This window comes from Vulpes lagopus, chromosome 12 (genome assembly GCF_018345385.1).
Source record: "Vulpes lagopus strain Blue_001 chromosome 12, ASM1834538v1, whole genome shotgun sequence".
NCBI lineage: Eukaryota > Metazoa > Chordata > Mammalia > Carnivora > Canidae > Vulpes > Vulpes lagopus.
The window spans coordinates 1217762-1240325 of NC_054835.1; the positions used below are offsets into that span (position 1 = coordinate 1217762).

Below are 22564 nucleotides of genomic sequence, written 5' to 3' on the forward strand. Positions count from 1 at the left end.
CATGGAGAATGGTAAGGGGAGACCATTGTATTGGGTAAATCACTTGCTCTCTGGGCATCAAGTTTTCCCTATATAAAATGAGTATGTTGTTTTCAACTACAGTTGCAGTAATTCAGTCATAAAACAGGCTGATAGCAGAATTGCTCTGATTAGAGAAAGAGACCCAGAATACCTCCCATTGAGCCTTCCCCTCAGCTTCCCGACCCCTCTTGGGGCGGCCCCTGAGTCTCCAGGGAAGCAGTTTGGAAACTTACAAAATGAATAAATTCTAAGATCACTTCCATCTTCAACAACCCAGAATTTTACAAATGTCCTCCAGGGAGTTATATTATAAGAGGAAATAGTTGACCACCGCACAGAGAGCTTTAGCCATGCCAGCCAAAAACTTTAAAAGGTGACTGTAGACGATAGAATGACTTAATATCAAGTCCTATTGGCTAAAGACTGGAAAGAACTGGGGGAATTTCATCCAGAGAAGAAACCTGGGGACATGGTCATCATTTTCGAACATCAGAAGTGCTATTCTCAGGTGGTGCAAGATTTGTGAAAATTGCCAAGTGACAATTGGTGAAAAATTTGTCAAGTGAATTATAAATCAATCCATTGGTGAAAATTTGTCAAGTGAATTATAAATCAATCCATTAATCCATAAAAGAAAAGCATACCTAAAATCATTAACAAAGAGAAAAGTCAACTAACAGGATGCTGGTACTGCCAGGCTTAGTAGAATGCCTGGCCCTTGCATTTCAATCCAAGATGTATGGACTTATCCAGCTTTGACTGCAAAGGGATAAGAGGCACAATTTAGAAGACAGCATTTACTGGCAGTTATAGCGAGATGACCTGGCATCTGTGTTCCTGATGGGTTCACACTCTGACAAGTAGAAAGGAAGAGAAATCCCTGAGTTTTTCTAAGCACTTGATATTCTTTTACTTATTCATAGACTTCAGAAGCAAAGGGTTGGGTTAACTGCATATCCCAGTTCATGGCATATTGCCAACACTGGCTCCCTTTTTCTTTTATTTGCTTCCTCACTCAGTCATGAACATTTATACCCACTCCCCACTGCTGCCCATTTCCATTCTAATATGCTTAGTGTTCAAACTTGTGTACAGATATCCTTGTTATTTCACTGCATTTCTAAATTATTCTTGAGGTGTACAATGTGATATATTGATACATGTATACGTCATGAAATGATGACCATTTCTATTGCATTTTTAATTTATATAAAATATCTCGTTATAGATGTCATTTGTTTTCACTCAGATTATGTTTTTAAAATCTATATTTCTGGCTATGAGTAATTCTAGTAAGTTGTTTCTAGACAGTAGCACTGTACCCATGGTGTGCTCCTATCACATTTACCAGCCTAATAATGGACATCCAGGTTGCTGCAAATTCCCGTCACTGTAATTGATGCTGCAGACACATGCTCATCCATAAGCTTTTATTTGCCTATGTACCAATCTCTCTGGGAAATCCGTCTAACAGCAGGATTGTAGGGTCATAGGATATTCATTAACTTGACTAAATTATGCCAGTTTGTTCTTTGAGCATTGTTTGACAAGTTTATTGTTTTACATTCCAACCAGCAGTGCCCAGGGATCCCTCCATTGTCACATCCCTTTGGAAGAGTTGTCTTTATTCTCCTTTCTAATGTTTGCCAGGCTAACAAATGTAAAATGAAATCTTATTTTTTATTTTATCATTTCTCTGATAACCAACAGATTTGAGCATTCTGTTGTTTTTTTTTTTTAAAGATTTTATTTCTTCATGAAAGACACACATACAGAGAGGCAGAGACAGAGGCAGAGGGAGAAGTAGGCTCCACACAGGGAGCCTGAGGGAGACTTGATCCTGGGACTCCAGTATCACACCCTGAGCCAAAGGCAGATGCTCAGCCACCAAGCCACCCAGGCAACCCTTGAGCATTTCTTCATAGGCTTAACAGCCTTTTGTCTTCCTTGCTCATTTTTCTATTGGGATTCATATTTTTTTCTTTCTGATGTAAAAATGATCATTGCGTATCCCACCTATTACTACCTCACCTGTTATATATTGCAAATATCACCTCTCAGCTTTTCATATGTCTAATAGCTTTATTCATAATTATGCTATAATCAATTTATTTTGCCTTTTTTAAGGTTAAGTGTCCTATTTAAGTTCTTTCCCTGCTAGCTCATAGATATTCCCCTACAGTTTTTTCTATTAACTTTATAGATTCATGTGTCACCACAGATAAGACCATATCCATCTGAGTTCACCTTTATACATGATACTAGATAGCAATTTTTTAATATAATCTTCAAGATAATGAGCCAATTTTTCCAATACTTCCAAACACTCTATCCTTTCTTCCACTGGTCTTCGGTACCACCATTTTCCTGCATTAAGTTATATAAATGTAGGTTTTTCTCTGAGCTGCCTAGTTCTTCCCATTGATTTTTTATCTGTTCTTGCACAAAACCACACTGTTTTTATTATTATGAATGTTTGTTATTCTTAATCTCTACAAAGAAAATACCCTCTTTTCACTCTATTTTCAAGTCTGACTTAGCTATTTCCAGATCTTTATTGTTATATGTAAATTTGAGACTACATTTATCTATGACTTCAAAAAATTCAACAGATATTTTTATTGAGATTGAAATAAATTTACTGATCAATGTGGGAAATAACATCTTTATATTATTATTCATTCCACCCAAGAAGATGGATTTCTCTGCATTCATTCTAATCATCTATATCCCTGTATTGGACTTTGCTCCCACATGGTAACTTCGTGTATTCTTAGATAAATTAATTCCTAGAGCCTTAGAGTTTGTGTTTCAACAGTGAATAACATCTATTTATTACTGCATATTCTGATTGGTTACATCTAGTCTATTCTATTGGTTATTTATATTCCATTCCAGGAAAGGTACCATTGATTTTTTTAAGTTGATCATGTATCCAGCTACTCTGCTGAACTCACTTACTGGTTCTAATAGCTTGTCAATTGATTCTATTCCTTTTACCAAGATGATCCTACTTCCTTAAATAATAGAAGTTTATATTTTTTACTTCCATTCCTTCACCACCTTTTTCTTTTCTTACAGTGTTAGGCAGAATTTCCAATACTATGTTTAATATTTGTGGTGATAACGAATGTCCTAATCTTGCTTCTCACACTAAAAGAAATGCATCTAAGATTTATCCATTTAATGTAGGGTTTGGGTATAGATAGCTTTTACCAAATTTAGAATGTCCCCTGTTCCTAGTTTTCTAACAGATATCATGGTAGACAGATGTTGAACTTTGCAAAATGATTGCTCTGTTTCAATGAAGATCATCATGTAATATTATTCTCCTTTCTTTTATAAAGTGGAGAAGGATATTGATGGAGTTTTGTGAAATCTGCATTACTGGGACAAATACCACTTGTTCATGATGTAATATTTTTAGTGCTATATTGGCTTCATTTAACTATTGCTTTATTTAAGATTTTACATCTATGTACATAAACAAAATGGACTCAATTTTATTTTCTTCTCTTATTTTTATTCTGGCTATGGACTCAATGTTACACTAATCTTGTAAAATGTACTGGAAGGTCATCCCTTTCCCTCTGTTTACTAGTTTCTGGAACAATTTGCATAAAATAGAATTACCTACTTTTTGAAAGTTTGTTAGAATTTAACTTAAAGCCATTTGAGCCAGAGATTTTTTGAAAGGAAAGGTTTCTGACTACCATTTATAATTTTTAATAATTGATTGGTCTACTCAAATAATTCTTGTACATTTAGTGTGTTTCTAGAAGAATGTATCCATTTCATTTAAATTTTTTATAACATTTTCAGTTTCATAAGACTTATTTTATCTCTAATGCCTGAAATAATTTCTCCTTTCTTGATGATTTTTTTATGCGTTCTTTTTTTTTTTTTTTTTTTGTATGATTAGTCTTGTCAAGGGGTCTATTTCATTGATATTTCTCTTTAGGATTTTTATTTATTTATTCATGACAGCCACACAGAGAGAGGCAGAGACATAGAGGAAGAAGCAGGCTCCCTGCAGGAGGCCCGATGAGGGACTTGATCCCTGGACCCAGGATCACGCTCTGAGCCAAAGGTAGACGCTCAACCACTGAGCCACACAGGCATCCCTCATTGATGTTTCATAGGAATTCTCTGTTAGTTTCCTAGGGCTGCTATAACAAATTACCACAAACTTGGTGGCTTTAAACAACAGAAATTTATTCCTTCACAGTTCTGAAAGCCAGAAGTCCAAACCTTAAAAAGATTATCCTGAATTATCCCAATGAGCCCAGTGCAATCATGGGGCTCTTAAATGTAGAAGAAGGAGGCAAAAGAGAACAGAGGTGTGGCAACATAAGAAGGACTCACCTATTATTGCTGGCATTGAAGACAGAGGGAGGGAGCCACTCACCAAGGAATGTGCAGTTTCTAGAATCTGGAAAAGGCAAGGAACTGGATTATTCTGTGGAGTCTCCAGAATGAAACACAGCCTTGTCAACATCTTGATTTTTCAGTCTTCTAACTACAGAACTGTGAAATAAAATTTTGCGTTGTTTTAAGCTACTAAATTAATGGTAATTTGTTATAGCAGCCATAGAAAAGTAATACACACTCCAAAAAGAATTATCCTAAAGAACAGAAAATCCTCTCTTCCCAAGAAAAGCCAATTTGTCCTAGGTCTGCACCCTGTCACTCTATTGTCCCCTCCAACTTAGCACTTATACTCCTCCCAGTGGCCACTCCAGTCCCCTCCCCCAAATAGACTACACTGGCTTACCAACCCCCTTACCCTCTGCCTGGCTTCCTCTAGATTATACCTACTATTCTTTAGCCATACACAATTAGGTACAGTATATTAATATCATTAGTAGTATAAGCAACATTTACATAGAATATTGTAGATCTCAAACACTTTGCAGACATGTTGTCTTATTTGAACTTAACAATAAACTTCAGGAGGTGACATTTTGTTTTCCCCGTTTCCAAGGAGAAATAGCCAATATCTGAACCAGAATTAATTTCCAAATCATGAATTTTTTCCATCAACTCTCCTAATTTTAGGATTCGAGTCTTTCAGTTTCAGTTTTACATAAAACCCACAGTCTTACAAGGGGTGTTCAGGGATGACATTTCTGGTTCAATCTGTTGGCCCATATTTTTTACACAACTACTATGAGTCAGGTGGAAAACACTGGGGGGCAAAACAGACTTGGGCCCTGTCCTTGGTAGCACTTCCAACATGGACCTATCCAGATGCTGTCCATGCTTAGTGGCCCCTTGCCTAGTGGAAGAATCCAGGTCAGGCTGTCTGAATACCAAGTATCTCAGAGAAGGGAACACTTCAGAAAACAATGCTGCAGTATGCATGCACTTGTTCAGATGTTAAAAGAGAAACAAAAGTCCCGAGTCTTCCGAAGCAGGGCCACCAATTTCATTCAAGATCACTAAGCATTTAAAACATACCATTAGGGCAGCCCGGGTGGCTCAGCAGTTTGGCGCTACCTTCGGTCCAGGGCGTGGTCCAGAGACCCGGGATTGGGTCCCACATTGGGCTCCCTGCATGGAGCCTGCTTCTCCCACTGCCTGTGTCTCTGCCTCTCTGTGTGTGTGTGTCTCTCTTGAGTAAATAAATAAAAATCTTAAAAAAAAAAAAAAGATTAACTCAAAATGGATGAAAGATCTAAATATGAGACAAGATTCCATCAAAATCCTAGAGGAGAACACAGAACACTTTTTGAACTTGGCCACAGTAACTTCTTGCAAGATACATCCACGAAGGCAAAAGAAGCAAAAGCAAAAATGAACTATTGGGACTTCATCAAGATAAGAAGCTTTTGCACAGCAAAGGATACAGTCAACAAAACTAAAAGACAACCTACAGAATGGGAGAAGATATTTGCAAATGACATATCAGATAAAGGGCTAGTTTCCAAGATCTATAATGAACTTACTAAACTCAACACCAAAGAAACAAACAATCCCATCATGAAATGGGCAAAGGACATGAACAGAAATCTCACAGAGGAAATGCACATAAGAAAATGCTCCACATCACTTGGCATCAGGGAAATACAAATCAAAACCACAATGAGATACCACCTCACACCAGTGAGAATGGGGAAAATTAACAAGGCAAGAAACAACAAATGTTGGAGAGGATGCAGAGAAAAGGGAACCCTCTTACACTGTTGGTGGGAATGTGAACTGGTGCAGCCATTCTGGAAAACTGTGTGGAGGTTCCTCAAAGAGTTAAAAATAGACCTGCCCTACGACCCAGCAATTGCACTGCTGGGGATTTACCCCAAAGAATCAGATGCAATGAAACGCCAGGATACCTGCACCCCGATGTTTCTAGCAGCAATGTCCACAATAGCCAAACTGTGGAAGGAGCCTCGGCGTCCATCGAAAGATGAATGGATAAAGAAGATGTGGTCAATGGAATATTCCTCAGCCATTAGAAACGACAAATACCCACCATTTGCTTCAACGTGGATGGAACTGGAGGGTATTATGCTGAGTGCAGTAAGTCAATCGGAGAAGGACAAACAGTGTATGTTCTCATTCATTTGGGGAATATAAATAATAGTGAAAGGGACTATAAGGGAAGGGAGAAGAAATGTGTGGGAAATATCAGAAAGGGACACAGAACATGAGAGACTCCTAACTCTGGGAAACGAACTAGGGGTGGTGGAAGGGGAGGTGGGCGGGGGGGTGGGGGTGACTGGGTGAGGGGCACTGAGGTAGGCACTTGACGGGATGAGCACTGGGTGTTATTCTATATGTTGGCAAATTGAACACCAATAAAAGATTTAAAAAAATATCAGAAAGATGATGAGGACACAAAGGAGTACAGGATGTGGACTTCTCCAATTTCAAAGTGCATCCCTAACTCTACCCCTCCTTTACCTAGGATTATTCTTTCCACTACTTAAAGTCCCTCTTTTCTGCTGTTTTCTCTGAAGCCAAACCTATCCTCAGGCAGGGGGACATATGGAGTGTATGTTCTGTGACTCAGCATCTCATTATCAACCGCGGTGGTTGCTGGCTGATTCTAATTCTATGTCCAAATGGTTTCTCAACTTTCCCACTTCAAGTGAGTCCCTACTTTGGTATATAGATGACTTGCTTCAGTTTCTGCCAGGCTGGAGCCTTGGCTTATTATCCTTGGCTTTTGCCTTTTGGGTGAACAAGAACCCTTTCCTGAACATCAGCACAGTGTGTTTTGCGAGAATACTGCATCTTACCACATTTCCATTGCCCATATTACCACCCCTTAGATTCTTCTTGCCTATAAGAGCACTTATCATTTAGTTCCTCTGTGTCTTCCTTGATGCTACCCACCTCCCTTAACTACTAAGCTCAATGTTAGGTAACTAACACTTCCTCTATTAGAGACAGTTCTCTAACTTCTCACTCACCCTTGACAGTTCCACACCTTGTCAAGGTGGAATTTGACATGTTCCAACCACTCCTAGTCTGACATTCTCACCCATAATTAAATTCTCAAATACATTCCAAAAATACTTTTTTTCCAAGAAATGTGGAATCCAAGAATACAATCTCTATAGCATTTATGTGACCTTTATAGGGAGAACTTAGGTTACCCTACCTTCCTTACACAGAGGGAGCAAAAGGTGAGAAATCCCAACCAGTGGCTCCAGGTGGAAGCAGCTAGAGACTAGCAGGCTCAGAAACTGGGGCCAAGAGCACCTGGGTGGCTCAGTCAGTTAAGTATCCGACTCTTGATTTTGGCTCAGATCATAATCTCAGGGTTGTGAAATCGAGCCTTGTGTCTCTCTCTCTCCCTCTCCTTCTCCCTCTGCTCTCACCCTCTTCCTCTCCCTCTCAAAACAAAACAAAACAAAACAACAAAAAAACACCAAAAAAAAAAAAAAACTGAGGTCAGACAGAGCAAAAAGGTACGTCTTAGATACAACTTAGAAAATGAAGCAATCAAAAAAAAAAAAAAAAAAAAGAAAATGAAGCAAAATGATTACTCTATGAACATTTTTTCAAAGATCTTTATCACATATCATCAGAATAGCTAATATGGGTGTAACAAGTTTTATCTTTTGGATAAAAAAACAAGATATGAAGTACCTTTGGCAGCCCAGGTGGCTCAGTGGCTTAGCACCGCCTTTGCCTCACAGCGTGATCCTGGGGACCCAGAATCAAGTCCCACATCAGGCTCCCTGCATCAAGCCTGCTTCTCTCTCTGCCTGTGTCTGCGCGCCTCTGTGTGTGTGTGTGTGTCTCATGAATAAATAAAATCTTTTTAAAAAAATATATGGAGTGCTTTGTTGAAGTTCACAAAATTAGTCAAATGCAAAGTTGGAATTAAAATCAAGGTAGCCAATACCAATTCTATGAAGTTATATCATAAAATATATGGTGAGCCACATGATGACTCCCCTTCTGCCGGGCACAAGCTGGAATGAATTATAAGATATCTCCTCTACCAGGTTGAAGATTTCAAGTCAGGACACACATCTAACATTCCTTCGTATTTTTACTTACAGGAAATCAATGCTGAGGGAAAACCAGAGCCATATGCCTGAATTCCTCCTTCTGGGACTGACCAGTGACCCCAAACAGCAGGGGTGGCTCTTTGCCAGCTTCCTAGCCATGTATCTGGTCAATGTGACTGGTAACTCAGTCATCATTGCAGCTATCCGGAGGGATGCCCGCCTCCACACCCCCATGTACTTCTTGCTTTCCAGTCTGTCCCTGGTGGACATCTGCTTTACAAGTGCCATTGTGCCAAGGATGCTGGCAAACATGCTGAGCAAAAGCAAGGTCCCCTTTGCCCAATGCCTCACACAGATGTATTTCTTTGTGGCCTTTGGGATCACTGACAGCTTCCTCCTGGCTGTCATGGCTGTTGACCGCTACATGGCCATCTGCAACCCGCTGCATTACAGCATGACCATGAGCCCCAGGCGTTATCTCCTGCTGGTGATGGTGTCCTGGGTGCTGTCCCATCTCCACTCACTCACCTACACAATTCTCATGGCCTGCCTCTCCTTCTGTGGGCCCAATGTCATCCATCACTTCTTCTATGATGTCCAGCCACTGCTGACACTCTCCTGCTCTGACACCTCTATCAATGAGCTTTTGGCTTTCACAGAAGGCTCCTTTGTGATCATGAGTCCCTTCACCTTGATCATTGTCTCTTATATTTTTATCACCCGTGCTGTTCTGAGGGTCCGTTCTGAAAGAGGCAGGTACAAGGTCTTCTCCACCTGTCAGTCCTACCTCATAGTTGTGGCACTATTCTATGGGACCATAATATTTGTGTACATTCGCCCCTCATCCACCTACTCAGTGACAAAGGACCGTGTGGTCACTGTCATCTATACAGTAGTTACCCCCATGCTGAACCCTTTTATCTATAGTCTTAGGAACAAGGACATGAAGCAGGCCTTGAAAAAGCTCGTCAGAAGGGTAGAATAGCAAATTTCATATATGGTTATTCTTAGCATTCATTCATTCAAAAGAACCCATGGAATACCTGCTATGTGCCAAGAACTATACTCACTTATGAAAATATTACAAAGATATATCAACCATAGCTCTGTCTTCAAAATTAAATACAGTCCAATAAATGGATATGAGACAATTGCAATAGAAGGTTATTTTACCTTTTGGTAAAAATAAATATAATGAGACACAGACATTGATGTCTTCCTGTATCAGACACATACTTTCCTTCTTTTTCTTTTGCAGTCTCTGGTTCGTGTGTGTCACAGACATGATCAGGGTTGTATAACAAGTACGCTGACAAAAAAGCAAGAAAAACTCCAATAGTAATGTTTTTTAATCTATTGGGATATGGGTCAGCTCATACAAAGCCTCAGCAAGTCAATGTTCTCATCATATGGGTTATTCATCTTATACACAAACTCCTTGGGTCTGGCTAGTGGATTTTCTCGTTACCTTTAAAACAGCTCATAAGCACTGGGTGTTTTTCTGTATGTTGGTAAATTGAACACCAATAAAAATTAATTTATAAAGAAAAAAAAAGAAAACAGCTCATAACATCTCCAAAGCAGTTCTCCTATTTGTCAGAGAAGGCAGCTTCACTGGCATAGCAATAAGATCCTGAGATTCTGAGTGAAAACTCAAGTTACAACTTGGTCTCACAAACTGTGTGGCCATAATCAAGCCACTAAGTCTCCCAAATTCTCATTTTCCTTATTTACATAATGCATTTAATGAATAACCTCACCACATGTTGTGGGTGTCAAAGGAAAAATTCTGAATTCAGTGACTTTGAATCATTTACTTAATCCCTCTGAGCTTCCTAGTTCTGAAATTATACTGCTTGGACTGGAAGCCCAAGTCCACCATTACCAACCCCATGATCTTGGGCAAGTACATTAACCTCTCTGTGCCTTGGTTTTCATATGAAAAGTGGATTGTTATGGGAATTAACAAGTGATATAACAAGTGTCCTAAGACATATAGTATTTATGTTTTAAGTATTTGTAACAGTGTCTTGCATATAGCAGGCCCCAGATAAATTTCAGGCACTATATCAAAATTACATGAAAATGTGTCTATAGACCCCTCCCAGATAACATTCAAAGGTTTGTAATGAGGTGAGAAATAGCCTTATTATCATACATCCTTGAAGTGAATTCACTACAAGTATCTCCTGAAGTTATTTCAGTGTCTCCAAATGTTTCACTATAAATGATTTTGTCTTTAACACCTTCTCACTACATTGTCAACTTTCATAGGAATTCCAGTTGGTACAGAGAAGGCTTCCCCAATATCCATAATAACAAAATGCTCCCCAGCCTTCTTTATCCATCCCTCCTCTTTATATCCCACCTTCATTTCCAATAACATTCAAAGAATTTCACTATCAAACAGAATCTTCACGAGGAATGCTGTTCAGCATTTCAAACTTCTAAAACACAATCTAAAGCTGTGGGATGTGAAGAAGACACGTGAAGAAAAATTGGAGGGGATATATAACTTTACCCAAGAGAAAGTAAGGGGATTGGATATAAAAGAGGGAGGAGGGAGAAATGAAGGCACCTTCCTGGAGAGAAAAAGACAAGAAATGGCAGATGATTAAATGAATCCTTAAAGAGTATAAGCTTCCAGCTATAAGATGAATAAGTTCTGGGATCTAATGTACAGCATAGTGATGACAGTGAACAATACTTATTATTGTTCTTATATAATAAGTATTGTTAGAATAGTATTATATAATATAATATATGTTATATATATTATATAATATATGTTATATATTATATAATACAATAGTATTACATACTTATTATTATTATTATTATACACTTGCAATTTGCTGGGAGAGTAAATAATCTTAAACATTCTCACCACAAAACAAAAACAGTAATTCTGTGAAGTGATGGATGTGATGGATGTGTTTACTGTGGTCATCACTCCACAAAGTATATGCTTATCAAATCATCATGGAACACCTGGGTGGCTCAGTGGTTGAGCATCTGCCTTTGGCTCAGGTCACAATCCCAAAGTTCTGGGATCGACTCCCCCATCAGGCTCCCTGCATGGAGCCTGCTTCTCTCTCTGCCTATGTCTCTGCCTCTTTCTCTGTGTCTCTCATGAATAAATAAATAAAATATTTTTTAAAAATCATCATAGGGACGCCTTGGTGGCTCAGCGATTGGATGTCTGCCTTCAATACAGGGTGTGATCCTGGAGTCCTGGGATCAAGTGCCACATCGGGCTCCCCGCATGGAGCCTGCTTCTCCCTCTGCCTATGTCTCTGCCATTCTCTCTGTGTGTGTGTGTATCTCTCATGGATAAATGAATAAAATCTTTTTAAAAATAAAAATCATTATAAATATGTACAATCTTATATGTCTAAAATTAGAAAGATTGTGAATTCCAAAATGAAAAGCCCAACAGTGTGAACCTTTCTTATGCATCAGTGAAAAAGAATGACCTGTAGCTACAAGTATCAATACGAATGAATGTCAAAAACAAAATAATACCTTGAAGGTATTATGCTAAGTGAAATAAGCCAGACAGAGAAAGACAAATACCATATGATTTCACTTACATGTGGAATCTAAAAAACAAACCAAATGAATAAACAAACAGAAAAGCAGAATCAGACTATAAATACAGAGAACAAACTGATGGTTGCCAGAGGAGAGGAAGGTAGGGATCAGGCAAAATGGGGGAAGGGGAGTGGGAAGTACAGGCTCGAAAAAAATCACAGGAATAAAAGGCACAGCACAGGGAATGTAGTAAAAGTATTGTAATAGTGTTGTATGGTGAGAGACGGTAGCTGCACTTGTGATGAACACAGCATGACATATAGAGTTGTTGAATCACTACATTGTACACTTGAAACTAATGTAACACTGTGTGTCAACTATACTCAAATTTTTAAACATTTTTTTCTTTAATTTCAACTCAATTAACATTAGTGTATTAATAGTTTCAGAGATAGAATTCAGTGATGCATCAGTTATGTATGACACCCAATGCTCACTACATCAAGTGCCCTCCTTAATGCCCATCACCCAATTACCCCATTCCTCACTCACCACCCCTCCAGCAACCCTCAGGTTGTTCCCTAGAGTTGACAGTCTCTTATGGTTTATCTCCTTCTCTGAATTTTTTAAAGGCTTTATTAATTTATTTGAGAGAGAGAGAGTGTGAGAGAGCACAATGAAGAGGGAGGAGCAGGCTTCCCATTGACAGGGAGCCCAATGTGGGGCTCAATTCGAGGACCCCTGTGATCATGACATGAGCTGAAGGCAGTTGCTTAACCAACTGAGACACCCAGGAACCCCTCCCTCTCTGATTTAATCTCATTTTATTTTTCCTGCCCTTCCCTTATGTTCTCTGTTTTGTTTCTTAAATTCCACATGCGTGAAATTATATGGTATTTATCTTTCTCTAACTGACTTATTTCCCTTAGCATAATACCCTCTATTTCCATCCACATCATTTCAAATGGCAAGAGTCTTTCTGATGGTTGAATAATATTCCATTATATATATATACACATACATACACACAACCTCTTCTTTATCCATTCATCTGTTGATGGACATCTTGGCTCCTTCCATAATCTGGCTATTGTGGACATTGCTGCTATAAACATTGGGGTGCAGGTGCCCCTTCAGATCACTATGTATTTTTTGGATAAATACCTAGAAGTGCAATTGCTGGGTCATAGGGTAGTTCCATTTTTAATTTTTGGAGGAATTTACATACTGTTTACAGAGTGGCTGCACAAGCTTGCATTCCAACCAACAGTGTAAGAGGGTTACCCTTTTCCACATCCTTGCCAACACTTGTTGTTTCCTGTCTAGTTAATTTTAGCCTTTCTGGCCAGTGTGAGGTGGTATCTCATTATGTTTTTTATTTGTATTTCCCAATATGTGTGATGTGGAGACTTTTCTCATGTGTCTAATTAGCCATTTGTATGTCTTCTTTGGAGAAATGTCTGTTCATGTCTTCTGCTCATTTCTTGACTGGATTTCTTTTTGTTTTATGGGTGTTGAGTTTGATAAATTCTTTATAGATTTTGGATACTATCCCTTTATTGATAAGATAATTGCAAATATCTTCTCCCATTCTGTATGTTGCCTTTTAGTTTTGTCGACTGTTTCCTTTGCTGTGCAAAAAGCTTTTTATCTTGATGAAGTCTCAATGGTTCATTTTTGCTTTTGTTTCCTTTGCCTTTGGAGATGTGTCTAGCAAGAAGTTGCTGTGACCGAGGTCAAAGACACTGCTGTCTGTGTTCTCCTCTAGGATTTTGATGGATTCCTGTCTCACATTTAGGTTTCTCATCCATTTTGAATTTATTTTTGTGCATGGTGTAAGAAAGTGGTTCATTTTCATTCTTATGCATGAAGCTCTCCAGTTTTTCTAACATAATTTGTTGATGAGACTGTCTTTTTTTTCACTGAATATTCTTTCCTCCTTCATTGAAGATTAGTTGACCATAGAAAATTTTTTAAAATTAATAACACAAAATTGAGTGACAGAAACTAAATGATTCCATTTATGTAAAGGACAAAAATAGACAAATATAAAAATACATGATTCACACATACACAGTTAGTACAACTGTAAGAAAACTGTCCTATGTGTTTTTATAACTGTTTTTTTTAATATATGATGGATTTCACAATTTAAGAAATTTAAAGTAATCTTGCATGCAGAAGCCTCTATTACTTCAGCAGATATTTATAGAAGACCCATGTCTCTACCTTCAGGAGTCACAGGGAACAAGTCTGTTCACTTTTTCTATGTACAGAAAAATAGGAATTTGAAGACAATGATTGTGTAGCCCACCCTATCTGAAACCTATCTAATTCATTTGTTATTATGATTTTCTGAGAAATTATGGTTTTCCTTAAGAGGATTAGAATCTGATTAGAGTGTGTAGACTCCATGGCAGGTTGGGGCAGGGGGAGATGGAGCTTTCCCCCACCTGTGCCCAAAGCAAGGGTACCAGGTGCAGTGCTCTGGAGAGTCACAGACCTGGTCAGTTTGAGACAAAGGTGCTCCTGGCACTGCTGGGACAAAGCCAGAGTCCAGAAGGGCCAGCTGGGAGATAGGACATTTGCCCCATCTTGTCTCTAATTAGGAGATTGGGGATTAGGTCCCAGAGGATACTCCATGTGAAAAACCCACAGCTCCTCCTGGTTCCTGTTCCTAAAGACAGGTTGCTCCAGCCCCAACTCGTTAGTCCATGCTGCTGTTACAGGGGAAAAAGAAAACTGAAGTTATAGTGAGTCCTCTTTTTTTTTAAGATTTATTTCTTTGCTTTAGAGGTGGTTGAGAGGGACACAGGGAGAGAAAGAGTCCCAAGCAGACTCTGCACTGAGCTCAGAGCCTGACACAGGTCTCAATCCCATGACCCCAAGATCACAACCTGAGCCAACACCAAGAGTCAGATGTTTAACTGACTGTGTCACCCAGATGCCCTGTAGCAAGTCCTCTAGAGAAGAAGAGAATTCAACCCAGAAAGACAAGACAGACCCAATACCTAGTGATGGTGACAAAATCTGAGGATGGTCAGAATTTCCAGGTAAGACCTCAGGGAGTAGAGATGTGCATTGCTCACACACACACACACACCTTTCCCCATCCTCCTCCTTTATTGCTTCCTCCTTTCCTGTCCCTTCCTCACTCTCACCCAAATACAACCTGACTCTCGTAGCTACCACAAGGAGAGCCTTGACTTGACAACCATGAATACCTGAGAGTCTAGCCTGAAATTAGTGCAGAGCAGAGGTCCTCAAGCCTCTAGCACTGGCCAAAACATTCTAGCTGTACAATAACACCACTCAGGACCCCTGAACTATGCATGGACAATTCACTCTCAGCCCACTGGATCACAAGTGACTTCCAGAATCAGTCTATACCACCACCTAAAGAGCAAAGCAATCTCCACAACAATTAATAGGTCAACATGCCCTATCTCTTTTTTTAAGTACAAGCAGAAGTATTTGCAATAAGATTTATTTCAGCTCATTTTCCAATGGAGGTTCTTAGAAGGTACACAATTTAACCAAGAGGGTATGCCTGGGACTCAACCCCAGACCTGCACATGTCACATGTCCGAGTGAAAGCTCTGTCATGCATGAAGAGAAATCTCACAGAGGAAGACATGGACATGGCCAACATGCACATGAGAAAATGCTCGGCATCACTTGCCATCAGGGAAATACAAATCAAAACCACAATGAGATACCACCTCACACCAGTGAGAATGGGGAACATTAACAAGGCAGGAAACCACAAATGTTGGAGAGGATGCGGAGAAAAGGGAACCCTCTTACACTGTTGGTGGGAATGTGAACTGGTGCAGCCACTCTGGAAAACTGTGTGGAGGTTCCTCAAAGAGTTAAAAATAGACCTGCCCTACGACCCAGCATTTGCACTGTTGGGGATTTACCCCAAAGATTCAGATGCAATGAAACGTCGGGACACCTGCACCCCGATGTTTCTAGCAGCAATGTCCACAATAGCCAAACTGTGGAAAGAGCCTCGGTGTCCATCGAAAGACCTCGGTGTCCATCGAAAGATGAATGGATAAAGAAGATGTGGTCTATGTATACAATGGAATATTACTCAGTCATTAGAAACGACAAATACCCACCATTTGCTTCAACATGGATGGAACTGGAGGGTATTATGCTGAGTGAAGTAAGTCAGTCGGAGAAGGACAAACAGTGTATGTTCTCATTCATTTGGGGAATATAAATAATAGTGAAAGGGAATATAAGGGAAGGGAGAAGAAATGTGTGGGAAATATCAGGAAGGGAGACAGAACATAAAGACTCCTAACTCTGGGAAACGAACTAGGGGTGGTGGAAGGGGAGGAGGGCAGAGGGTGGGGGGGGAATGGGTGACGGGCACTGAGGGGGACACTTGATGGGATGAGCACTGGGTGTTTTTCTGTATGTTGGTAAATTGAACACCAATAAAAATTAATTTATTTTAAAAAAATTAAAAATAAAAAGGGATGTAAATAAAAAAAATAAAGAAAGCTCTGTCATGGTATTACTAGGTCAGTCATTACCACCCAAGAGCATAATGGTGATATTGGTGACAACAGTACTTACAACTCTATATATGAAACTTTACAGTTTTCAAAGCTCAACTTCCCACAGACAGGGACCAAGAAAAAGTCCAATTTGCTCAGGACCAACAGTCTTCCTGGAAGTAAGATGTTCAGTTTTGAAAGCAGAGAAGTCTTGGGCAACCTTGGAAAACGAGTTGGTTGCTCCAGTAGGCACCCTCCTTTTGTTGTTTCTCTCTGTCAAGAGAAAACAATAGTATTAGGAAAAGCTACTATTTGATGTGCGTTTCTTTTTTTTTTTTTTTATTAACTTTTATTGGTGTTTAATTTACCAACATACAGAAAAACACCCAGTGCTCATCCCGTCAAGTGTCCACCTCAGTGCCCGTCACCCATTGCCCCCCACCCCCCGCCCTCCTCCCCTTCCACCACCCCTAGTTCGTTTCCCAGAGTTAGGAGTCTTTATGTTCTGTCTCCCTTCCTGATATTTCCCAACATTTCTTTTCGCTTCTCTTATATTCCCTTTCACTATTATTTATATTCCCCAAATGAATGAGAACATACACTGTTTGTCCTTCTCCGATTGACTTACTGCACTCAGCATAATACCCTCCAGGTCCATCCACGTCGAAGCAAATGGTGGGTATTTGTCGTTTCTAATGGCTGAGGAATATTCCATTGTATACATAGACCACATCTTCTTTATCCATTCATCTTTCGATGGACGCCGAGGCTCCTTCCACAGTTTGGCTATTGTGGACATTGCTGCTAGAAACATCGGGGTGCAGGTGTCCCGGCATTTCAATGCATCTGAATCTTTGGGGTAAATCCCCAACAGTGCAATTGCTGGGTCGTAGGGCAGGTCTATTTTTAACTCTTTGAGGAACCTCCACACAGTTTTCCAGAGTGGCTGCACCAGTTCACATTCCCACCAACAGTGGAAGAGGGTTCCCCTTTCTCCACATCCTCTCCAACATTTCTGGTTTCCTGCCTTGTTAATTTTCCCCATTCTCACTGGTGTGAGGTGGTATCTCATTGTGGTTTTGATTTGTATTTCCCTGATGGCAAGGGATGCGGAGCATTTTCTCATGTGCGTGTTGGCCATGTCTATGTCTTCCTCTGTGAGATTTCATGTCTTTGCCTATTTCATGATTGGATTGTTTGTTTCTTTGGTGTTGAGTTTAATAAGTTCTTTATAGATCTTGGACACTAGCCCTTTATCTGATACGTCATTTGCAAATATCTTCTCCCATTCTGTAGGTTGTCTTTTAGTTTTGTTGACTGTATCCTTTGCTGTGCAAAAGCTTCTTATCTTGATGAAGTCCCAATAGTTCATTTTTGCTTTTGTTTCTTTTGCCTTCATGGATGTATCTTGCAAGAAGTTACTGTGGCCGAGTTCAAAAAGGGTGTTGCCTGTGTTCTCTTCTATGATTTTGATGGACTCTTGTCTCACATTTAGATCTTTCATCCATTTTGAGTTTATCTTTGTGTATGGTGCAAGAGAGTGGTCTAGTTTCATTCTTCTGCATGTGGATGTCCAATTTTCCCAGCACCATTTATTGAAGAGACTGTCTTTCTTCCAATGGATGGTCTTTCCTCCTTTATCGAATATTAGTTGACCATATAGTTCAGGGTCAACTTCTGGATTCTCTATTCTGTTCCATTGATCTATGTGTCTGTTTTTGTGCCAGTACCACACTGTCTTGATGACCACAGCTTTGTAGTACAACCTGAAATCTGGCATTGTGATGCTCTCAGCTATGGTTTTCTTTTTTAAAATTCCCCTGGCTATTCGTGGTCTTTTCTGATTCCACACAAATCTTAAAATAATTTGTTCTAACTCTCTGAAGAAAGTCCATGGTATTTTGATAGGGATTGCATTAAACGTGTAAATTGCCCTGGGTAACATTGACATTTTCACAATATTAATTCTGCCAATCCATGAGCATGGAATATTTTTCCATCGCTTTGTGTCTTCCTCAATTCCTTTCAGAAGTGTTCTATAGTTTTGAGGGTATAGATCCTTTACCTCTTTGGTTAGGTTTATTCCTAGGTATCTTATGCTTTTGGGTGCACTTGTAAATGGGATTGACTCCTTAATTTCTCTTTCTTCAGTCTCATTGTTAGTGTATAGAAATGTTAGTGTATAGAAATTGATTTCTGGGCATTGATTTTGTATCCTGCCACGCTACCAAATTGCTGTATGAGTTCTAGCAATCTTGGGGTGGAGGCTTTTGGGTTTTCTATGTAGAGTATCATGTCATCAGCGAAGAGGGAGAGTTTGACTTCTTCTTTGCCAATTTGAATGCCTTTTATTTCTTTTTGTTGTCTCACTCCTGAGGCTAGGACTTCCAGTACTATGTTGAATAGCAGTGGTGAGAGTGGACATCCCTGTCTTGTTCCTGATCTTAGGGGAAAGGCTCCCAGTGCTTCCCCATTGAGAATGATATTTGCTGGTACCACGGCAATCCTGATGAGCCAGAGACAGGCAGCTGCCCACATACCCAACAGTTGGATTAATGCTTTTGCAGGGCATACAAGGGAGCCCACTGTAGAAAGGCACTTCTATCAAGTGCCCATCCTGTGACTAGACACTGCAGGAGCAGCAGAAATCTAAAGTAAAAAAGATCTGTAGTAGGAATATGTATGAGGTTTTCCCCTTTACAAGGATTATACTTGTGGCCTGATCCTTAGATGTCCTCAACGTGGCTGCAGCTTTAAGAATTCTACCTGGTTGGCTCTCTTCCTCTTCGGAGGCGGAGAGCCCGTTTGCGCAAACGTCCAATAAACCCTCTTGCTAATTGCATCTGCCTGTCTGGGGTCTGAGTCTCTGGGGCATCCGCCGGGACACGTTGGCACCCGTGAGCCAGGGTCCAACATTTGGGGGCTCGTCCGGGATCCGAGACGCCCCAGGCTCAATCCTAAGACCGGTAGGAGGTAAGACCGAGCTCGCTAAATGTCATATCTGTCTCGTCCGTTTGTCTGACTGGCCGGGTCTGTGCCGGGTCTGTATTGTGCCTGCAGGACGCTGTACTCTGTATTCTGTATTTGGACCAGCGGGGGAGGCAGACGTGCCCTGAGACCCCTGGTCCCCCTCCGGAGTCGGACTCCGGAGTGGTCTGGAAGAGGAACGGAGCCCCGGCACTCCCTCCTCTTCAGGGACGGTCGTTGTTGGCGACCGCTCCCATCTGAATCCGCCGCGCCAGTCCTATCATTCGTGTGCGTCTGTTCGTTCTGTGTCTTTCTGGTCCCGCTCCGGAGTTGGACTCCGGAGTGGTCTGGAAGAGGGAGGGAGCCCGGCACTCCCTCCTCTTCGGGGAGGGTCGCTGTTGGCGACCGCTCCCGTCTGAATCCGCCCTGCCGATCCTGTCATCTGTGTGCATCTGTCTGTTCTGTGTCTTTCTTCCTGTCCTCTTCCTCCCCACTCACCTCTTTTCTACACGCGCAGGGCAAACTGTAACCACCCCTTTAAGCCTCGCTCTAGATCACTGGAAAGAAGTCGCCGGCCGAGCACACAACCTTTCGGTCGAAGTCAGAAGACGAAGATGGGTCACCTTCTGCTCCTCAGAGTGGCCGACTCTCAACGTCGGGTGGCCCACGAATGGAACTTTTAATATTGATATTATCTTGCAGGTGAAGGCCCTGGTCTTTCAGCCAGGACCCCATGGGCACCCTGATCAGCTCCTGCAGACTCTCCTCACCACGGAGGAGAGACCGCGCGTCTACAGAAAACTGTCCCCGGGGCGGATGGGAGGCCGACCCAGCTGCCTAATGAAATTGAGGACGTTTCCCCCTTGGTTCGCCCGACCTGGGACTACGACACTGCTGCTGGGAGGGGGCAGCTCCGTCTCTATCGCCAGGTACTCCTAGCGGGTCTCAAAGGGGCAGGGCGATGCCCCACCAATTTGGCAAAGGTACGTGCTATAGTGCAGGGAAAAGATGAGACGCCGGCAGGTTTTCTGGAAAGATTAATGGAGGGCTACCGTATGTATACTTAGAGAGAGAGAGAGAGGAAACGCAATAAAGAACTGACTGGGATACTGGCCACCGTAGTACAGAGCTCAGGGCAGAGTAAGTCAGGACAGAGTAAGGACCTGGGAGACAAAAGAAGACCACAGGTTGAATGAGACCAGTGTGCCTACTGCAAGGAAAAAGGACATTGGGTTAAAGATTGTCCAAAGAAGGGCCAAACGCAGGGACCTAAGAAGCCCATTCCCGTACTGTCCCTAGAGGATGAAGATTGGGGGTGTCAGGGCCAGGAGCCCCCCCCCCCGAGGCTCAGATAACCCTTAAAGTGGGGGGGTCAACCAGTGACCTTCCTGGTTGCTACGGGAGCTCAACATTCAGTTTTAACTGAGGCAGAAGGACCCTTGAGCTCTATCTAGAAGATGCATTCTCTTGCCTAAAGTTAAGCTCTCAAAGCCAGCCTATTTTTGCCTTTAAATGGAAAGATCCTGAGACGGGATTCTCAGGACAACTCCCTTGGACAAAGCTACCACAGGGATTCAAAAACTCCCCCACCTTGTTCAACGAAGCCTTGCATCAGGACTTGGCAGACTTCCGAGTTGGCCATCCGGACCTCGTTCTCCTGCAGTACGTGTTTGATTTGCTCATAGCGGCTAAGACAGAACAGGATTGTGTAAAAGGTACGGGGGCCCTGCTCGAGAGACTGGGAGGACTGGGGTATAGGGCCTCCGCCAAAAAGGCCCAAATAGGCCAGAGACGAGTGACCTATCTGGGATATCTCCTGGAAGGAGGCCAGAGGTGGCTGACGGAGGGCCGCAAAAAGGCTGTAGCCCTGATCCCAGCACCCACTAGTGCCAGAGGGCTACGAGAGTTCCTCGGCAGTGCTGGGTTCTGCCACCTCTGGGTACCCGGGTTTGCAGAGCTGGCGGCTCCCCTATATCCTCTCACGAAATCCAACACCCCCTACCACTGGGGAAAGGAGCAACAATTGGCTTTTGACAAAATAAAAAGGGCCTTATTGACCGCCCCTGCCCTGAGCCTCCCAGATGTAACCAAGCCATTTGCGCTATATGCTGATGAACACCAAGGAATACCCAAAGGGGTCCTAACTCAGAAACTGGGACCCTGGAAAAGGCCCGTGGCATACTTTTCAAAAGAAAATTAGACAGAGTGGCTGCAGGATGGCCCCCATGTCTCCGAATAATAGTGGCTGTGGCAGTCCTGGTAAAAGACTCAGATAAGTTGGCCTTCAGCCAACTCCTCACTGTGGTGGCCCCCCCATGCCATAGAGACAGTCATCCGCCAGCCACCTGATCGATGGCTCTCAAACGCCAGGTCACCCATTATCAGGCCATGTTACTGAATTCTGAGCGGATACGGTTCGGAACGGCTACATCCCTAAACCCGGCCACCTTGCTTCCAGAAGCCGAGTCCCCCTCCCTGGTAATGCATGATTGCCACCAGATCCTAGCCGAGGTCCATGGCACCAGAGGGGACTTGACAGACCAGCCTTTGCCAGGTGCTGAAGCAACCTGGTACACCGAGGGGAGTAGCTTTCTACGAAATGGTGAACTTAAAGCCGGGGCGGCCGTGGTAGATAATTCACTGTCCGGGGCATCAGCAAGGCAACGACCCAGTAGCAGAGGGGAACAGGATGGCCGATGAAACGGCACGAGCCGCTGCACTAGGATGCAGGATGGAGGATGGACAGAAGCCTTCCCCACCAAACGAGAAACTGCCCAGGTGGTTGTCAAGAAAATCCTAGAAGAAATTTTTCCCTGGTTTGGACTGCCCAAGGTAATAGGGTCAGACAACGGCCCCGCCTTCGTCTCCCAGGTAAGTCAGTTGGTGGCCAGATTACTGGGGATAAATTAAAAATTACATTGTGCATGCAGACCCCAGAGCTCAGGGCAGGTAGAAAGAATGAATAGAACAATTAAAGAGACCCTAACCAAATTGACACTGGAGACTGGCACTAGAGACTGGGTCCAACTCCTCCCTATGGTTCTGTTCCGAGTCCGGAACACT

The 22564-nt window shown here is 41.9% G+C and overlaps 1 protein-coding gene across 1 annotated transcript; it reads left to right on the plus strand.

Moving 5' to 3' along the window:
- The first annotated feature begins 8544 nt into the window (after positions 1-8544).
- Positions 8545-9471, plus strand: LOC121472531 (olfactory receptor 1L6-like). The gene has a single exon (XM_041723712.1). It carries the CDS (start codon positions 8545-8547, stop codon positions 9469-9471), a length of 927 nt encoding a protein of 308 aa, XP_041579646.1.
- Positions 9472-22564: the final 13093 nt, after the last annotated feature.